We start from the raw sequence: 13,349 nt of genomic DNA, 5'->3' as shown, positions 1-13,349 counted from the left end.
AAGTTGAGCATGTTCGATGGATTGGCCATGCAGAATGCAGGGTTACAGGGATAGGATGGGGGAGGTGGGTCTGTGTGGGTTGTTCTTCGGAGTGTTGATGTGAACTCAATGGGCTGAAAGGTCTGCTTCTACATTGTAGGGATTTTATGAGCATAATGAACATCAATATCACAAATAGTACTTTTTAAGTTAGGATAAAGAAGATAAACTTTTATTTACATAATGTTTTCCTAAACTACTTCCTCATTCTACTTTGCTTTCCTATTTAAGACTATCCTTAAGACTTATCTCTTTGACCAAGCTTTTGTACATTTGACCTAATATCCCTTTATACGGCTTGGTATCATATTTTCTTTTACCATGCTCCTGTGAAGGCCTTCAGGATGTTTAATTACATGAGGATGTGATACAAGTAGAATCTATCATTGTTTGCAGGCAAATAGATCCGTTTGAAGTGTAGTCACTGTAATGTCAGAAATGCAATAAACAATGTATATACAGCAAGCTTTATACAAAGATCAAGATGAGAATGACCAGATGATCCATGTTAGTGATGATGTTTAAGGATAAATATTCAACACAGGCAAATGGGACTCGTTTATTTTGGGAACATGGTCAACGTGATTATTTGGACTGAAGGGTCTATCTCCATGCTACAGGACACAGATGAAAGCAAAAGATTAGATTCCTTACAGTGTGGAAACAGGCCCTTTGGCCCAACCAGTCCACACTGGACCGCCGAAGAGTAACCCAACCAGACCCACTTCCCTCTGACTAATGCACCAAATACTTTGGGCAATTTAACATGGCCAATTCACCTGACCTGCATGTCTTTGGACTGTGGGAGGAAACTGGAACATCCGTAACAAAATAATACAGTCAACATAGTTTTAAACCAAGATAGAGACGAAATCTGCTCTCAAGAGATTAGTATAACCTTTTCACAAACCTGTTGTAGACTCTGAACATTAAATTAGCTTAACATTGTTCTTAGTATTAACATTTGCCTTTTTCCTACCGATTGAAAACAGTGGATTATTGTTTAAATGGAACTTAAAAATCTGTCTGAAATAATAGAGGTCAGGTTTCCCCATTTATCCCAGTGTCTTGATTTTACTAATGTTGCGATGAAGAATTACCAAGCTGCCTTTCAACTTGTGCATTGAATAATGTGAGAACTCCATTCCTCAAAGTACTGGAGAGGAAGAGAGTATGGGAAGTAGTGACAGAAAATCATAGCTTCCTCTTTCAGTCACCTGGTCCAAACCACTGAAACCACATGGGACAGCAGGTCTGCTGTGGGCCAATCAATCCATTCCCAGCCGAACTGGCAACCTCAGGTTAAACCTGACGTTTAAGGAATGCTGCTGATGTGAGCAAGAAGTTGTAGCTCAGATCTCTGCTGAAGTAAACTGCAAAACCCAAAAGGGCAAATCAGAGCATTTTTTTTTAAACATTGACAGCAGTTGATTGATCATGCTTGGCCTTCTCTCTGCTTTCCAAAGGTTGCTGTGGATCATTTTTACTCTATGTAAATACGCAAAGACAAGTTCCCTGACGATTGTTTCCATTTTGACATTAGACCACACATCTAAAGCATTTTATCAGCTGACAGCCATTGTACTCCATGTGAATTGTACAGGTTGTTCTGTTGAGGCACTGATTATGTATTCTTTTTCCTTGCAGACTGTGCACACGCACAAGCCTCATTTTATTGCATTGCATTGCCAAGAGGTTGGCGGGAAGAACTATGAAGCGTCAATGTCTCATGTTGACAAGTTTGTGAAGTAAGTACCAAGTATAATTCGCTTAGCAAATAGAATCCTCCACTCATTCCTTTGTGGTTCTGTTGCAATGAATATAAAAATGCAGAGATTTAAAACTCACATTACGTTATTGAGGTACAATATCAAACTGCATTGCTTCAAATCATTTGGCTGTCATTTTCCCTTCTGTTGTTTTGCAGACTGCATAACACAAAGTGAGCAACAACAAAGAATTTTGATTCATGACTTTAACAAACTTGTTGATCACTGCCAAATGTCAGCTTTAAATCTCTCACCAATCAAAAGTTCATACAACAAATAATTTCCATGAAGGATCAAACTCATTTGAAAAATCAGTAACTGTTCAAGAAGTCATTATGAAACAGTCATTTTCCCCCAGTGACAGTGAGGCCATATCCAGCCACTGTTGTGTTGTGTGTTCACCAGGGTACTCCAGTTGTGTGGTAACTTGCTGCCTTATTATTAGAGTCAGTAATTTTTATAATGGTTTTGTTGATAATTTCTTTATTCATGAATAAAGATTTGCAAATTACGTACTAAATTTCACTGTTAAATTTATTTTATTCATTTAAAATCTGCTCAGTATTATCATAATGGCAAGCCCATCCTTGAGACATCGAAACTTCAGACTGTTGCAGCACAGGTTACATTCCAGACAGCGTAGGCTTCCCTCTGCTGGTACAAACGGTGTGTATTTACAATGTTTGTCAGCTTATGTGATCTGTTCTTGACAGTGTCTCCCCCTACTGACACAGAACAAGATGGTGTAGGCATTCCAATCTTGATAGGAAACTGTGTAACTACTGTAAGCACTCATCGTTCTTATTTAATCTTTTCTTTTCTGTATCCATCTGCCGGTATTCAAGAAATTAAAAATCAAAGCAGAGTGGCTTTTAATGCCACATTTAACCCTTTGCTTCAAGTCTGTAAACAAATGATGTGATGTAAAGGAAGGGGCTAAAGTATTGTCAATTGTTTGCCACAGTTTCTCAGAATGTTCTCCCTTGCTTGAGCTCTGCTCACCTCCACACCTGAAAACATTGACTAATCGCTGGGTAGTGATTCGAGGCTGTTTGGGTATCATTGAAGCATTGGCAGGTTATTCAACTCTGGCAGAACTAAGTCCCATTCAAAGAGACAGGATTCACAAAGTACCTCAAGGGACAGCAGTGACAATATCTCCACAGCCACACCATCCCCTTCATCCTCAACATTGATGCTTCAAGAAGTTAATGCTGTCCTTTCTGACTATCACTGAGCTCAGCCCATACATACAAGCCACTGCAGGAAGGAAACTTGGTTTGGTCCAAAATAGGCTCTATCCCACCCCTTGGGAATGACTAAGTGCTGGAAAGTTAAGTTCTATTTAAGACAAACAACTGTGCATGTGCAATTGTGCACGGCTATTTTTATCTTGCGTTAGTAATGGAGCTATCCTCAATATAAATGGGAGAATTTCCACTGTACTGTGACTATCAGATGGTGTCAAATGTAGAACCGATATTATAATAGCCAAGGTTGCAAAGATTACATCTTCAAAAGGTCATCTACAGTTCATATTTCAAACTTTTATTTAGCACATGTTACACAATAATTCACAAATAAGATCATTTAAAATCCCAGTTGTCAGTGCATTTACTTTCAGCACTTTCCGGGTCATCTGCGACCGCTGTACCTCACTTTTATTTGAAATGAGGACCAGATGAAGTGATTATACGTTTCCTGTTGTTCCTTATTTTCCTCAGAAACAATGATATCCTTAGGATGGTATCAGTGAAGATTGTAAGATTACGAACTGCGTGTAATTTTGTGCTCACAGTGGTTGAATGAAACAGATTTCATTAAAGCTAAAATAACACAAAACGTAAACAAAAAATAAGGATGTTAAGAATAAAGAAGCAAATCATACTGAATGATTTTATCTGAAAGATTGCACTGAAGAGAATTGTGCAGTAAGTTACCAGGGAAGGTCTTTGGGATTCTCTGGACAATTAGAAGTATTTTCGCAGGAATAAGGTTTTAGACATATATTGCGGAGATGGTTGCTGGGATTGATTTCTGAAAGAGGGATATTTTTGTTGGACTGAAAGGACTTTTGCTGTCTGGAAGACACTCATGTTGATTGCTCAGTTTGAATAAAGCAACTAGATGTTGTCATTTGTAAGTAGCCTCAGTCCCGTTGATAATTCTATGTTGTTGATACTTGAGCTCTGTTCAGGATATAGGACCAGCAGAAGAACCTTTATCTTTAAATGTTTGTGAAGATTTATAACTCTGAACAAAACTTCAGGCATCAGTTTACTGAAAACATACTGGAAAGAGTGCAGATTTTCTTTGGCTTAGAGAAGCAATATACTTTTAAAAATCCTTTAAAAAAACACAAATGCTTTTGAGAAAATATATTTGTATCAATTATTATTTTAGGTGTTCTAATGCCAAACCTCAGCCTCTCCTTTTATTTCTATTATTCTATTTACAGTAGTATTGTTTCTTAAATAAAAGTAACTTCTCGTTGATTTTCCACAAATTTGCTAAATGTTGCTCATAGTTTTAAAGGTGACTTTTCCTTGCCTCCTCCCCGTTCCCCCATCTTTGAGAGCCAGCCTAAATTTAAGATGCTGCAGAATCAGATAATGAGCCAGCAGCTCATTTATAGTCAATTGAAACTAGATTTGTGTTTTCAATGCATTATTTGGCTAACTACTGACTAATCTGATCCTTTTTACTTATTGTTTTCAAAGTCAGTGAATTTCTGTGAGGGGCATCATAAAGGAAATATTGTAGTGAGGAATACTAAGGGATATTAAAATGAAGGATACTGTGAACATTTAAGAAGTTTAGGGCGGCACGGTGGCACAGTGGTTAGCACTGCTGCCTCACAGCACCAGAGACCTGGGTTCAATTCCCGACTCAGGCGACTGACTGTGTGGAGTTTGCACGTTCTCCCTGTGTCTGCGTGGGTTTCCTCCGGGTGCTCCGGTTTCCTCCCACAGTCACAAAGATGTGCGGGTCAGGTGAATTGGCCATGCTAAATTGCCCGTAGTGTTAGGTAAGGGGTAAGTGTAAGGGTATGGGTGGGTTGCGCTTCGGCGGGTCGGTGTGGACTTGTTGGGCCGAAGGGCCTGTTTCCACACTGTAAGTCTAATCTAATCTAAAAAAAAGTTTTGGCACCTAAAGGCAGCACCAAGCTAAAATGCATTACAAATGTCTTTTTGCATTTCTATCACAAGAAAATGTTCCCTAGCTTCAAGCTAAGAACAAAAATTTCCACTGCATTATTATAAATTTGAACTTCCCGTACCTTCTTGCCTCTTCAGGACTGCCATTTTGTTCAGCATTAAGGAAAATTTGAATTTTGGATTATTGCCTGAAGTTCACCTTCCAGCAATAAGAGAAAGTATTCTGTTCATTCAGATTAGGTTGCATTTGACCCTTTGTCCCAGGAGATGAAAGGACAATATTCTTAAACCATTGTAACATTTAACAGTTTAAATGTTTGAAAGACAGACTTGGAAGCCATCAAAGAGATCACCTGAGAAAGACTTGTATTTTTCTTCTTTTGTTGTAGAGAATTGCTATCGAGTGATGAAATGAATGAGTATAACCGAGCACGAGTGTACTTGGATGAAAATTACAAATCGCAAGAACATTTTACGGTAAGAAAGAGTTTCCTTAATCAACATGGCATCCCTATCAACCATGTGATTGTGATTCAAGAATTAAAATTTATAAGAAGTTTGGACATTATATCTTAACGTGCAGCAAGAACATGAAGATTTTTATTTTGAGATTGAATTACATCAATGACAAGGAGTTCAGTTGCCCGCAAAATTAGATGATTTATTGTTTTCATGGGGTGGGGAGGAGTATTAATCATATCCCAGTTCCAGCACAATAAATAGAAATTTGCAACTCCCAAGACTGAATTTCGGAAGAGTCTGATTAGCAGCACTGACATTCAAGGTACACAATAACACAGCCATCTTTTTTGCTTGCTGCACGTTGTATTTAATAGTATGCGGCAGTCTTTCATTTAAAATTGTTGTAATTGGTATGATTAGATTTATAAGGTGTTGCTCTGTAAAATTCAGCCCAGAGTTGACAAGTCAAATGTATGTGACAAAGCATCCATGTAAACAAAACCAACCTGAACAATAGGACTGCCTATAAATGTTTGCAATCTGCAATACGAAATCCAGCTCTTGGTAGCAGTGACTTCTACATGAGACTTCATTGTAGCTGCTCAGGCAGACGCATTTGTGTGTAAATTTGGAATCTCATAGAAACCAGAATGAGACTGCTCCCAGTACTTGGCACCCCTTTGCTTCCTCATGATCCTGTGGAGAATTCACTTTTTCCTTGCTGTATTTTGTACAAATGATTGAACAGGTAAGGGAGTAATTCTTAAATAATGAAATATTACATTCCATCTATTTGACAATATGGCAACAAATGAACAACTTTTACATCAAGGGTATAAACGTTCAGGATATGGGTGAAGAAATTTAATGACGCTCAACAGATATAACTTTGGGCACCCATGGTGCACGATATGCATGTACAGGAGGTTCTCCACGAGTCATATTGGTACAAAGTGAAGATGCTGGGCCTGCACCTTAAATCTGCAGTAGTTCTTCTCCCAAATGAATAAGGGCCTAGCACTGGTTAGAAATTACTGTTAACAAGTTGGGTTAGCCTGAAATCAGATGACACCAAATTATATATGCTTGTCCTCCCTGTTGCTACTTCGATATTGTGAATGAAGTATCAACATCTTGCAAGATAAAATGTTTGGGAAATATCACAGAAGTATGGAGCGTTTAATGAATGCTTAATGAATTCCCCACAATAAATTTTCATGTCTGTTTTTGAGAGACAATTCTCAAGACATCCCTGACTGTGCTAATCAGATTGGAGCAATATTTATTCTGGAAACCAAACAGCTTACTATTACCAGGTTAAAAATCACACAACATCAGGTTATAGTCCAACAGGTTTAATTGGAAGCATACTAGCTTTCGGAGCGACACTCCTTCATCAGGTGATAGTGGAGGGCTCGATCATAACAGAATTTATAGCAAAAATTTACAGTGTGATGTAACTGAAATTATACATTGAAAAGTTGATTGTTAAGCCTTTCATCTGTTAGAATACAGTGATAGTTTGACTTCTTTCATGTGTAAATCACAAAACCTTTTTTTAAAAGTTGCATTCTCGGGTTAGCTGTTAACAATGGTAATAGCTAGACAATGTGTTGTAGGTGTTGGCCCCCTGTGTTCTCTGTCTATGCCATGATGTTTAGATTGATTCTAATCTAAAAAGTGAGATAACAGAGTTTTACATAAATTCATGCGGTGTTTGAGCTCAGAGTTCTACATGAATGCATGCAGTTTTAGATCTTTGTCTGTCTGTGTGTGTCTGTCTGTCTGGGGGACACACTCTCACATACACACGGACACAGGTACACACAGACACGCACACAGACACCCACATACACACACACACACACACACACACACACACACAAACTTTCTCACACTCACAACCCCAACCCCAGATAGACAGACAGACACACACAGACAGACAAAGACCCACATGCACACATATATTTTGTGGGGTGAATTTGTACTTGCAGAGTTACATTGTACTTTGCTCAAAAACTGCATGCATTCATGTAGAACTCTGCGCTAAAAAACTGCATTAATTTATGTAAAACTGTTCTCTCACATTTTAGATTAGAATCAATCTAATCATCATGGCATAGACAGAGAACACAGGGGGCCAACACCTTCAACATATTGTCTAGCTATCACCATTGTTAACAGCTAACCCGAGAATGCAACTTTTAAAAAAAGGTTTTGTGATTTACACATGAAAGAAGTGAAACTATCACTGTATTCTAACAGATGAAAGGCTTAACAGACAATCAATTTTTCAATGTATAATTTCAGTTACATCACACTGTAAATTTTTGCTTTAAATTCTGTTATGATTGAACCCTCCACTATCACCTGATGAAGGAGTGTCGCTCTGAAAGCTAGTATGCTTCCAATTAAACCTGTAGGACTATAACCTGGTTTTGTGTGATTTTTCACTTTGTACATCCCAGTCCAACACCGGCATCTCCAAATCATGTTACCAGGTTGCTTCACTAGATGGCATCCAACAGCAGGAATTTCTAAGGATCAGAAATATACTGGCTGAAATTCAAGACTGAAAAAAAAGGAAATGCATTCAGTTTGCTTGGGAAAGGAAGCGCTTATTTCCATCAAACTCCAAAACTCAACATTTCTTCATTTCAGTTCAAAAGTATATGTACGAATCATCACAACTGGAAAAAGCTACACCTGTATCAACTTGATATACAGTCAGGTCTCCTCGTCTAGGAGAAAGTGAGGACTGCAGATGCTGGAGATCAGAGTCGAGAGTGTGATGCTGGAAAAGCACAGCAGGTCAGCCAGCATCCGAGGAGCAGGAGAATCAGATTCCTGATGAAGGGCTTACGCCCGAAAGGTTGATTTTCCTGCTCCTCGGATGCTGCCTGACCTGCTGTGCTTTTCCAGCACCACACTCTCGGCTCAGGTCTCCTAGTCTGTAAACATACAAGTTACGTTCCCATTTTCATGATATGGGAAGATTTCTATCACCAAAGTATCTAATTTATCTATATAGTTAAAAATAAAACAACACAAGGTTATAGTCCAACAGGTTTATTTGGAAGTACTAGCTTTCAAAGTGCTACCACTTCATCAGGTAACTAGTGGCATAGTCAATCTGTGAGTTGAACTTTCAACTCAGCAATATATGTGCTAATGGATATAGGAGCTTTGAGACTCAGTGTGTTATAGATAATGGACTTTCGTCTATAGGCCTGGCAATGAATTCAATCCAAGCTATTGTCACACAAAATAAATGAGTTTCTTTGGTTTCAAATCAATTTCTAGTCAACATGTATAAAACATGCCAAATTAATCAATAAATTGGCAGTGTACTCAGAAATGCCACGCTGGTGCAGGAAATTGCCACTGTGGCATGGAGAGCTCATTTTGCTATGGCTGAGATTTTCTACTACAACATAGTCAGTAAGTTGAGATTTATGCATGGTCATCATGCTCATCTTCCAGGCTTTGTCAGGTCTCTGACTATCTGGACACCAGAAGATCTAGGCCATTGTTGCTGAAACAGTTGTTGAAGTGGTGTTCTCATTTTATTGATTGAACATTGCCTTGCAGAAAGGCTGGACCTTGAAGTGTGGAGTGTTCAATCTACCAGCCTTAACATGTTTCACCTTGATGAGTTCAAACATTAGCATAGCTCTCTAGATTACAGTTTTCACTGGAATACAGGGGTAACCTTTATTATAGTGTTACATCTCATGTGACATATGCAAATAAATTTTGCTACTAAACTTCAGAAAGCAATCCTGGAAGAAGTAACCAAAAGCTTTGTCAAAGAGACATGTTTTAATGCCAGCGTTCAAAACTGGGAACCAGGCCCAAATGCTAGGTTTATTCATTTTCTTCTATTCAGTTTGCTCAACTTCCTCCATTTATTTAATGTGGTCTGCTTTAAACCTTTTAATTCCCTACTCTGAATTATCCTGGAATCTTAAAATTGTGGATTCATTGGTATACTTCATCTGCAGTCACTTTTAAGTCAGATCTTCATGTTAATTTGTAGCTATGTTACTGAGAACAATATATAGCTTGCCCCTCATTAACTTATCAGTTTATTAAATTTTACTTAATTTCCAAAACTTGCCAGTTTCAAAAGAAACTTTGCAATAGCCTGTGTTTCTGTATATACACTCAATGCTTATACTCCCATTCTCCCCCCACCACCGCTCACCCCTGATTTAACCCCATTCTGCTCTCTTACTGTCCTTCCTCAATCATCCCACAATCTCTTCAGAATTTTCTATTCCTTAGTCAGCTACATTTTAAAACAAATTCTATTGAAATGTTATCTCATATAAATAAAAAATATGATATGTTATTGAAGGACTGTGGGGGAAAAATATGGATCTAATGACAGGGAGTTGTTAGATTGAACTATTAACAGCTCATTGATTAGGCATGATATGCTATAAATATAACTAAACTTGTTTGCTGATAGTAATTAATTAATTAATTGCTATTTGCTAGTTATGTCATCAAATAGCATTGTTTAGCTTTGCGTGCCCAGTTTTGTGCACACCTTTATTTACCTGACATTGCAATAAAGGTTAATGACGTTTGGTGGTAATAAAAATATCTTAACTGTTTGTAGGTGACAAGTGATGGTTGAAGGATCACGATAATCACAAAATGCTTTTCTATGATGTTATTCAAAATGCAGTATTGCGAACTGCCTGAACATTGGATAATACGACCTAGAATTCACCTGCAAATTCAATCAAAAAGTCACAATAGCATATTTCAAATCAGCTCTGTACAAACCAGCGGTGAATGGAATTTAGCAAAATGACAGCTAAGAAAGATACACCATGAACAAAAACCAGTGATTTTCAAACCACCCACCATCCAGTTCCCCACAATCACCCCTTGCCATTAATCAGATTAATTAGTGCCAACTAATTTGAAGACAGTTATCAAATCAGAATCAGCAAGGCAAGCAATCCTGTGACACACACATTGGTCCCAAAAGGCTTTGTATGAATCATGAACCTGGTAAATTTAACAATCTTCCAATGTCTCATGTTTAAAAGGAGCTTGCATTTGGTGCAAATTCAGCATATAACAATCTAAAAATGAAGTGCGGGATTACTTTTTCCTCTATCTGTTGGTTAGGAAAAGCTGAATTATTCATTCACAGAGATTCTGGATTGGACATATAGTTAATTATTGTGATCATTATTAAGATATATTGCAGAGAGAAATCGCTTTAAATAATCTATCACAGTACAGTATTTTGAAGCAAAATTTGTATATTTTAAGACATTTGGGTTTTACAGCAATAGAGAAGGCCATGATACTGTAAGTTGTTCCAGGTGTTCATCAATTGTCCAGTTTAATGGAGGTCTGAATCAAATACTTGGATATTAAATGTACCCTGCAGCTGAAATGTACTTGAATAAAAAACATAATGCACTAGATTTTCTGAAGAGTAGCAATTTCACACTGTCACTTCACCCTACTTTTATACAAAAGGAAGGGACTCTGCATAATTGAGAGGGGTTTCTATTCAAGCTTTCCTCAGAAATATAGAGCCATACTCCTTTGCTGACAGTTGTTTAATTGCATAAAATTGCCAGAAGAAGATAAACCCTGTCCTTTTTCCACAGCAGGCAGCTGTATTCTGACATTTTAAGGTCCTGAAGTCACTTTGACAGCTGTTGTCAAATAATAAATATGTAGGGTAAGTGTGAGGGTATGTGGTAGGATTTAGTTAGGGTAGAATGCCAGGTGAGAATGGTACCATCTGGATAGGGGAGAGGCTGCCAGATGACAGAGCGGTGGGTGTCACTGTGTAAGGGGGCAAGGGAGTCAGGTAAATGATATAGCTTCAGTCAGAATGGGTGGGAGAAATCAGATCTAGCAGGAGGCAGATGGAGTGGGTATGGAGTCTGGGATATGAATGGTGAGGTCCAGTGATAGAGGAAGGAAGATGGAGCTTAAGAGCTGTAATTTGTGGTCATGACCAATGGCAGCTCAACAAATAGATCATGTGTTTTAACATTAGTTCTTCCCGATCTGTTACATTTGATGAGATTGTTGTGTTTTGCTTTGATGTTCGTCCCAATGCTATTTGCAATCTAGAGAAGTTTCCCTGAGGATTCTGCACAGAAGAACTAATGTTCCTGTCTTTATGTCCACATCCTTAAAGAATGACCGAAATGCTTTAACGTGTGATCCTGAAATATTTCTCTTTATGGTGAGGTTCCCGTTGGCCTGTTCAGTTAAAGATCATTTTCTTTGGAGACCCCACTTGGAAATGATGAAGCCGTTATCCTTGAGTATAGGAGTTGGGAGGTCATGTTGCGGCTATACAGGACATTGGTTAGACCACTGTTGAAATATTGCGTGCAATTCTGGTCTCCTTCCTATCGGAAAGGTGTTGTGAAACTTGAAAGGATTCAGAAAAGATTTACAAGGATGTTGCCAGGATTGGAGTATTTGAGCTATAAGGAGAGGCTGAACAGGCTGTGGCTGGTTTCCCCGGAGCATCAGAGGCTGAGAGGTGACCTTATAGAGGTTGACAAAATTATGAGGAGCATTGATAGGATAAATAGACAAAGTCTTTTCCCTGGGGTTGGGGAGTCCAGAACTAGAGGGCATAGGTTTTGGGTGAGAGGGGAAAGATATAAAAGAGACCTAAGGGGTAACTTTTTCACACAGAGGGTAGTACGTGTATGGAATGAGCTGCCAGAGGATGTGGTGAAGGCTGGTACAATTGCAACTTTTAAGAGGCTATTGGATGGGTATATGAATAGGAACGGTTTGGAGGGATATGGGCCGGGTGCTGGTGGGTGGGACTAGATTGGGTAGGCATGGATGAGTTGGACCAAAGGGTCTGTTTCCATGCTGTACATCTCTATGACGCTATGACTCTTCCTAGCTCTGCTGGTTCCCTTTGTGCAAACTGTGTTATTTTATAGAATATCCATCACTACTTAGAGGAAACTCTCTGAGCTACTTCATGTATAGCTAAGGTGGATGATGACAGCATTGTGGTTGTAGGAATGGGGTAGCTGTAAGGGTTGGGATGGTGTTATCCCAAGACAATTCAATGAATCGTAATCATACAAAAATAATACTGAACTAAAAGAGCAGTGACTAAGAAGAGTCAAAACCTTGGGCAAATGTAGCTTTGAAGGTGGAATTGAAGAAATGTATTTCCAGAGTCTGGCATTGAGATAACTGAAGGCATAATCAGTAATGATGAGACAAAGTATGCACAAGGCCCGAGTTGGAGGAATTTAGAGTAAAGAAATGTAGTGAAGCTGAGAAATAGGACTTCAGGATGTTAGAGAGTTGAATAATGTTCTATTGATAATGAGGAGCAAGATGGATGTGTGATTTTAAAAAAAATGTGGATTTTGGATTGTTGGTGTTGACGTTGAATTTTGGAGTTGATAAGAGCAAGAGTAAAGGTTACAGCAGCCAAAGGGCGAACACACATTTGAGTAGATAGGATAGTGAAGAAGGCGTTTGGTATGCTTTCCATTATTGGTCAGAGTATTGAGTACAGGAGTTGAGAGATCATGTTGCGGCTGTACAGGTCATTGTTTTGGGACGTTTGGAATATTGCATGCAAATCTGGTCTTCTTCCTATTAAAAGGATGTTGTGAAACTTGAAAGGGTTCAGAAAAGATTGAGAAGGATGTTGCCAGGCTTGGAGGATTTGAGCTATAGGGAGAGGCTGAATAGGCTGGGGCTGTTTTCCCTGGAATGTCAGAGGCTGAGAGGTGACTTTATAGAGGTTTATAAAATCATGAGAGGCATGGATAGGATAAGTGAACAAAATCTTTTCCCTGGGGTGAGGAGACCAGAACTAGAGGGTATAGGTTTAGGATGAGAGGGGAAAGATATAAAAGGGACCTAAGGGGCAATCTTTTTACAC

At 38.7% G+C, this 13,349-nt stretch overlaps 1 protein-coding gene across 2 annotated transcripts in view; it reads left to right on the top strand.

Moving 5' to 3' along the window:
• The window catches only part of LOC132826461 (inositol polyphosphate-5-phosphatase A), a 518,580-nt gene that overhangs the window by 248,483 nt on the left and 256,748 nt on the right, over positions 1-13,349 (top strand). For both annotated transcript variants that reach the window (XM_060842396.1, XM_060842397.1), the window contains exons 3-4: positions 1,687-1,787; positions 5,356-5,443. In XM_060842396.1, the coding sequence (XP_060698379.1) occupies positions 1,687-1,787; positions 5,356-5,443 (189 nt within the window). The remainder of the gene's footprint in view (positions 1-1,686; positions 1,788-5,355; positions 5,444-13,349) is intronic.

Source organism: Hemiscyllium ocellatum, chromosome 22 (genome assembly GCF_020745735.1).
Source record: "Hemiscyllium ocellatum isolate sHemOce1 chromosome 22, sHemOce1.pat.X.cur, whole genome shotgun sequence".
Taxonomy (NCBI): Eukaryota; Metazoa; Chordata; class Chondrichthyes; order Orectolobiformes; family Hemiscylliidae; genus Hemiscyllium; species Hemiscyllium ocellatum.
The sequence above is the reverse complement of the archived record's forward strand: the minus strand, read 5'-3'. Positions and strand labels throughout refer to the sequence as shown.